The sequence below is a fragment of the Bidens hawaiensis genome, unplaced genomic scaffold, assembly GCF_021521415.1.
Source record: "Bidens hawaiensis isolate Kalapana, Puna unplaced genomic scaffold, B.hawaiensis_p1.1 tig00062313_1, whole genome shotgun sequence".
Taxonomy (NCBI): domain Eukaryota; kingdom Viridiplantae; phylum Streptophyta; class Magnoliopsida; order Asterales; family Asteraceae; genus Bidens; species Bidens hawaiensis.
In genome coordinates this window covers 12,797-20,498 of record NW_027501183.1, presented here as the reverse complement: position 1 = coordinate 20,498, position 7,702 = coordinate 12,797, and the positions used below count along the sequence as shown (strand labels likewise).

Here is a 7,702-nt window from a genome sequence, read left to right as displayed (position 1 = left end):
TTACTTTTCTACAAAGAAAAAGTGTATGATTCAGTTCAGTTTTAGAAGGCAAAATCCGATGCTGATAGAACATAGGGTAGTAACTACATATAGTGAATTTGCTATGCTTTTTTTAGCATTAGTATAATAGGTGTCTTGCATGTAATAAAACTACTTAGACTATCCACAATGCTACGGGTGCCTTTAAGAGCCCTTAGATGCCATATCATCGCCACATCATATCCTTTATAAATCCTTAAAATCCCTCAAACCATCTCCAATGCTAAGGGCGCCCTTAAGGAAAAATCATCTATTTAATTATTTATATGCTTGTAAACAAATTGGTGGTATTATCATTGAAAAGAAAACTGAAAAGTAATAGTTTGGCACAAAAATCCCAAATTTGATAAGCCCTTGCAGTCAGGCACCTCTTCATTTGAGGATATCCTCCAATGGGCATGTGATTATAAAAATACTCCATGTCATCAAGAGCAGAAGATTTAAGGGCGCAATGGAGTTGGTCTTATGATATGTGTACATCTAAGATTTTTTCTTAAAGATGCAATTTGGTGAATCAATGTCTCTTGACTATAAACATGTATTGTGTAACATCCTGAAATTTCTAAAGTAATATTTAATATATTATTTTGTCGGGTGAAATAAACGAGTTAGTGGAACAGCATAATATGAAGACTTAGTAGGATAATTAGATGGGTTTGGATATGGACCAAAAGGAAATATGGGCCTTCGGTCCATGGGCTTGAGGGAGTATAAATACCCCCTTAAACCCCAATCCTTTCATTTTCCATCCATTTATCCATCCTAATCTCTACACACCATCTTATAACCCGAACCAAGATCCAAAGGTGAAAACCCGAGCTTGTTGGTGCTGGAACGTTGTGACGGACCAAAACAACATCAAGGCTTAACCGTGTTCGTAGTTCGACTCGTTCAAGGTACGTTTATAGTTAGAAATCGTTCGTGTAGGTTCGGGTTGATTTGAGAAATGATAGATCTGAGTTTGTATGGTAAAAACGAATCCAACAAAGCTAATCTTACTGAAAATGGTTATGATTTGATGGGTTAATCGATTGATAAAAAGAACCCGTAACCTATATGCCTAAATCGCATCCTTTAAACATCGATGTTAGGTCGATTTGATGGTTGGGGTTTGTAGGCGCTGGTCAGACGATCCCGTGGGTACCTAAATCGAGTTATTTGGTTAAGAAACGAAGGTGATTAAGGGATTTAAGAACGAACAGTAGCTGCAGACGACAACTTCGCCTGCAAGCTAAGTTCGCCTGATGACAACTTCGCCTAAAGCCAAGTTCGCCTGATGACAACTTCGCCTAAAGCCAAGTTCGCATGATGACAACTTCGCCTAAAGCCAAGTTCGCCTGATGACAACTTCGCCTAAAGCTAAGTTCGCCTAAGGTTTAACTTCGCCTAAAGCTAAGTTCGCCTAAGGTTTAACTTCGCCTAAAGCTAAGTTCGATTAGAGAATAGATTAAAACGATAAGTAAAAGTAAGCTAATACTAGGCCACCAGATTAGATCAGGCGAGTATTGATACGTGTAACTTATACAGTCAGCCGAGCTCAGTTAAAGAAGGGATTTACAACTATCTAAAGAAGAAGCAGAGTTCAGGTGAGTTTCTAGCCCCATTTCCTTGTTATGTTTTCGGGGCTGTGTGCATACTCGATGTGAAGTGTGAATACACTTACCTTAAGTGGTAAGTGTATGCTATAGATGTTATACGAGGTAGCTATTATATAATACTTGTTGGTGCGTGAACGATCTTCGGATATTGCACGCATCGCCAAGGATAGTAAATTTCCAAGTGGTTGATAGGGTGTATGAATGTTATGATGTGACTTGTTTATTACGTAAATAATGTGCTGATAGGAAGTGGGTTATAGACAAGTAGAAGTATAGTGTGATAGAAGTGGATAGGGGTCTAGTAATAGAGTTAGGGGCATAACGTGAGCACGTGGTAGAGTGAGTCTATGCGTGTCTTCGTTATTAAAGTGGCATAAAGTGGCACAAGTGGCATAAAGTGGCATAAAGTGGCACAAGTGGCATTAAGTGGCACAAGTGGCATAAAGTGGCATAAGTGACATAAAGTGGCATAAGTGGCATTAATGGTTAAGCTGTAGGGGTAATTAATTGGCTAAGCTGTAGGGGTAATTAAGTGGTTGAGAAGTAGCGGGTTAGGCAGTGGGTTAAGTGTCTTCGGACACGTATATGATGCATGTAGTGGTTGTATGATAAGTTGCTTGATTAACTAGAACTCACTCAGCGTAGCTGACTGTTAGTATGCACGCAGGTGAGTAGAATGAGACAGCTAGTTTGAGCGGGCACATGGTGGGCGAATAGGAGACTGGCATCTGAAGACTCAAGATGTTTTAATGTAATTGACGTTTATTTTGAAAGACAAGAATGTTTAATTAAGGCAAGTTTTGGATTGTTGTAACGTTTCATGAAAGTTTTTATATTCCGCGAAAGTTTTAATGAACTCTGATTTGTAAGAACTGTGTTTATGAGTAAATCCGACGCTAAAGTAAGGCTACCGGGTTCGGGACCTTACATATTAACTATAAACGTGTATTGAACAATAATATATTGTCGGGTAAATATTAAACTTTAAGGTCGAAATTGGAAAAATATGAAGTTTTAAAGTTACACATGAGTGTAATGGTAATTACTTGGAATTGTTTTTAACTAAAGTGGAAAAGTATTATAGTTTAACTAGCTTTAAAGACAATCTTACACATTTGTTGAAAACTTTTGATTTTACACTAGTATATATATAGTTGGGGTTTTTGAATTTCTTAGACAGCAAATGCGGAATAAGAGGGTAGATGTGCAAGAGAAATCCGTGTGGTTTGGGTGAAGGAAGTCATGAGTGTGAGACGAGAAAATAGATAATTGTGTAACATTTAATAGGGGAGGAGAGAGATAATGTTGGGTTGTGCTGACAAGAGAACAATCCGACTAAAACGGAGGCGTCTGTAATCTCACGCTATGCTAATGCTACAAGGCAAGTTTACGGCAATAACCAAATAATATTATTGGTGGGCATGTAACAGATTTATAAACTTATAGGATACAAAAATAAAACGTGAAGTGGTTTGTACATATCTTGATTCTGGAACAAACAAAGCAAGAATCCCAACTTGATGAAGAACATTCTAAGCCCACCATGGAGCCTCACCGGTTCTGAAATCAGTCTCCACCCATGGAACAAACACCACCTTCCCATCATCAATATCCGCATGAGCCAATGCCAACGACTGTTAACAATCCGAAAAACATCACATCCTTACTCGTAATTTGCACATCCAAACTTGTGCATTGTCTAATATAATACTAAAAAAATGAACAAAATGGTATGAAGTTCTTACCAGAGGAGCAGGACCCCTGACAACTTTGCCTTGGTTGTTGTATTGAGAACCATGGCATGGGCACATGAACTTGTTCTCTGCCTTGTTCCATGGCACCACACAACCCAAATGGGTGCACACTGCGTTGATTCCATATGTGGCTAGTGTTCGGTCATTCTCGACCACTAGGTATGTCGGGTCTCCCTACAAGTTTTTATGATTTAAACCATTTCAAAGTCGATAAAGAATTGAATATTTTAAATAAACCATAAGAAATTGATCAAGTCTAGTCGAAACAACACTAACAAGATAAGAGTTTACTACAAAAGGTGAGATAGTAGCCTAGTTGGTCATTTACCATTAACCATATGCTAGTTATTATGAGAAAAGGGAAGTTACCTTTAGACCTTGAGAAAGGGTGCGGTCACCCGGTCCATGGGTCTTTAACCATTCAGTTGCAACGATGTCGTTGCCAAGTGCGTCCTTTGCAGGGGTACCACCATCTCCACCTCCTGAGCTGTTTTATATAAAAACACAATTAAATTTTTGAGTGTTCTAATCGGTTACAAAGTAAAACCAAACTTGGCTAAGGGGCATGGCTCAATTTTTGTTACTTTTGTTTATTGGTAAAAGTGATCGGGTCAACTCCATTTTAGTTAAAAATTCCTAGCAAATTTTAAAAAAAATAAAAAACAACCTTGTTAATTTATAACGGAGGACAAGTAATATAATTGATAGTGCCCAACTAAAGTCATTCAAAGTTTTCATCACTCAACATTCATTTGGTATTTTAGCCTTGGCCTTGCATAAATAGTTAATATATGTTAAATAATATAGTTATAATTAAGTGAGCAAAAAATGAAACATATATGAATCCTAGTGTGACTATCTACATATTTAGTCTAGTTTAGGCTTTTTTTCTTTAATTGAACAATCATGAAATTGTTTTCTTCATTTGGAAAAGGTAATAATTACTAAATAGTAATCAAGATACATATAGCCTCTTAACAGTTATTAACAGACTACCTTTTTTCTTAATGGTCATCTTAAGTCGAATGGTTAAGAGGTTCAGACTTAAGGTTATCTCCTCCTAACCATTAAGAAACTATGAATCATTAAGAGATAGCCTTTAATGGTTATCTCTTGTTCATTCAGCCTTAACCTTAAGGTTACCTCCTAATCATTAAGAGACTATGAATCTTTAAATCGGTCTCTTAAAGAGGATAACACCTATTGAAAATAATGACAAGAAATATAACAAAAAATTATGATATATGGTGCTTGTTAATTGATTTAGTTACTTGGATGCATTATTATATATATATTATTGAACTCAATTACAAGAAATATAATATAAACGTACCCAGGTGGAACAAAGAAGTAAGTGTAAGGAAGTAACATCCCGGTGGTGGGTAGACCAATAGCACCCAGAAGCAGCAAGTTCAAAAGCTTCCTCTTCTCCATATCCGGTACCCGATCAGCCGGTATGCTAGCCGCCTGACACGTCACCTTCATACCTCTTTCTCTTCCGGCCACTTTGATGGCTGATGATTTTGGTGTGGGTAAGAAGGGTCCATTGCTACCAGATCGTAACTGTAGGTAGGTAGGTACGTGTAGTTAATTAATTAAGATGCACACAAGGTTTTCATATTAATTAATATCATGAGTTTACCTGAGTAGAAGTTGCTGGAGAGAGAGTGAAGGCAGCCATTGTTCAACTGAAATGAGATATTGAATCAGAGTGTGTTGATAATATGAATAGTAGTAATGGATAAAAGGAATGGTGGATGGAGAAGAAGCATTCTCGTTACATGACCACACATTCATATTCTTGATATCACTTCTTTTTTTCTTTTTCTTTTTCTTTTTTTAATTATTTTATATATTTCTTTTATTTTTATTAATAAATAAATATATGGTACGTGGACAATTGGCGAACAAATATTTCATTATTTGTAACTCCGAGACTCTTTTTATACCTAAAATGGGTGATTATATGATTTTCATTTTTTTATAAAAAAATAACCGTTTTATCTTTTATTAGAATAAATAAATAAATGATAAAGTTATAAACTCTGATTATGAAGAGTTGGGTATTGGTAATCTGAGTCTTATTCCGGATTGTTGGGTGTCACCGTGTTTGATATCTATATGGTGTGGGAATTGGATTAGGGAGGAGGATGGTGAGCCGCGAGGGTGAGATGGGTCGAGGTAAGGGTGAGAGATGGTGGTACAGGGTAGGTGTTGGTGTTAAGGGGAGAAGAAACAAATAACACTTAATAAGAGCATCTTCAATTGTGCCCACATGACATTATTAGGATATACAAACCACATTTTCCATTGAGATGGTGTAACTTCTTCCATTAGTTTGTGAACAAGAACAACACTTAAGAGTATGCCATATTCACACTTGATATATAGATTAATCAAAGGCGGTGCAACTCCAATGCACTACTTAACATTGATTATGAACCCCTTAGTTCTTGTTTTGACTTGTTTAGGACAAAAACAAGATAGTTTGCTTCCTTTTTCTGTTTTTTATTCTTTGAACGGCATAATTTGCTTATTTAATTAAAGATCTTAGTTCCAACAGTCTAAACACATTCATGATATATGAGAAACACATTCACATGAACATCTTAGTTCCAACATTTAAAACGCGTGATCTTAATTTCATTATAATAATTGAAATTAAAGATTCCTAGTGATTTGTAATCATCATTGTTGAAATTTAACTTAAAACTCCATTTATGACAATAGAACGCCAAAACTAACGTTTAGGGGTTAAAATTAGTTTGTGAATCGTGTAGAAGAGATTTCAAAACTTTGGATGGTTAAAAAACCTAATAGCCAATAATTGAACTTCTGTTTAGTTGAAATTTTGTTGATCCTTCTATAGTTCTCTACATCCGTCAATATACACGCGATTTGGTGATGTTTTTGGTGACTCAAATGGGGTGATACGGCCTTCACAAAAAGTAAGCATATTTTAACCAGTCCTTTTAAGTTTGGCTTGATGTTTTAATGTCCTTTTAATCCAAAGTTGATCAAGTATATCTTTTTAATCCTAAATCAACACAATTTAACATTTTGGTCTCATAATTGGAATAATGAATAAGCGATTACTGATGTGTCTTTCGAAATATATATCTATGTGGTCAATATATATGTGGGTTGTCACATGAGGTTTTGGGCCCGAGTGTTTTCAACAAAAAGTTTTTTTTTTTTAAATAGAAGAAAAGTTTCCTCCAACACAACCTTTTGAAAGTTTGTTATATTAATAAAAATACAAGTCAGTTTGTGATATCTTAAGGATAAACACCAATTTCTGTTGAAAGTTTTGTTAAATTTGTTCACATTTTAGTTAGAAATAAGATGAATAACCAACATCTTGAATTGCTAATGCAATAGCCCAGCAACTAAGAAGAAAAGAGGGTTGTTCAAAGAAAAACGTGAGTTTAAACAATATGCCTACCGGAAATTCTGTTCTTGGCTTGTTATCATATGTTGGATCCAAGTGTGTGGGTGTTGGAGTTCACATGTAAAGACAAACCAAATGGATCAAGGGTGGTTTAGCCTTTGTAAGTCTTTAACTAGTTTGAGTTTTATTAATTGCTTATCTATTAAGAAAGGACGGGGTTTGTCTTATAATAAAAGAGGTACTCTCTTCTTGATGCACTTTATATTATTGTGCCATATTCCTAAAGGTGTGATCAGGATTAAGCCACGTCGCAAGACCTGCCAAAAGAAAGGGGGTGTTTCGTACGGAGAGTACAGAGAGAATTCTTCAGCACACTAAAGTCTAGTGGATCTGGTTTCATATTCATGAAAAGTCGGGGTTGGAAGTTGAAACATGTTATGAAACTAAGACAACTTATCTTATTAATAACAAGAAAGAGTTAAGACACCTCCAAGACCTCTTACGGTCTATATTTTCAAAGAGAGAGGTAGAAAACAAACACTCATATGGATGTTACCGGAATATCTTAATGGGTAAGATTAGGTTATATGGGTCTTACCAATTTAATGGGTTGTGACTTGTGAGTTTGTTTATTTGCTAACTTCAATTTCTGTTTTGGTTTGTTTAATCAATAAAGCGTCGATCAATTATTCTTGATCAAAACCTGCATTTTCATTCTGTTTCTTTTCATTCGAATCGACTCTGGAAATGGTTACGGGGGATGGGAAAGGTTAGTGGCCTAACTCCTAAGGTTTTCTACAACTCACCAGAAAACTAAATCCAACAAAACAAGCGTATAATGTATATGAACGAAGGTAACAAGGGATCGGTTGGGATTTTTGTTTCACTTTTTGCCAAAAGTGTATAATATTCATTTTGAA

At 35.8% G+C, this 7,702-nt stretch overlaps 1 protein-coding gene across 1 annotated transcript; it reads right to left on the bottom strand.

The window, feature by feature from the left end:
• Nucleotides 1–3,023: 3,023 nt before the first annotated feature.
• LOC143603629 (cytochrome b6-f complex iron-sulfur subunit, chloroplastic-like) lies at nucleotides 3,024–5,118 on the bottom strand. The gene is made up of 5 exons (XM_077080379.1): nucleotides 5,034–5,118; nucleotides 4,725–4,954; nucleotides 3,761–3,878; nucleotides 3,383–3,565; nucleotides 3,024–3,271 (listed from the first exon to the last, which is right to left on the bottom strand). The coding sequence occupies exons 1-5, from the start codon at nucleotides 5,070–5,072 to the stop codon at nucleotides 3,170–3,172; spliced, it is 672 nt and encodes a 223-aa protein (XP_076936494.1). The 5' UTR covers nucleotides 5,073–5,118; the 3' UTR covers nucleotides 3,024–3,169.
• Nucleotides 5,119–7,702: the final 2,584 nt, after the last annotated feature.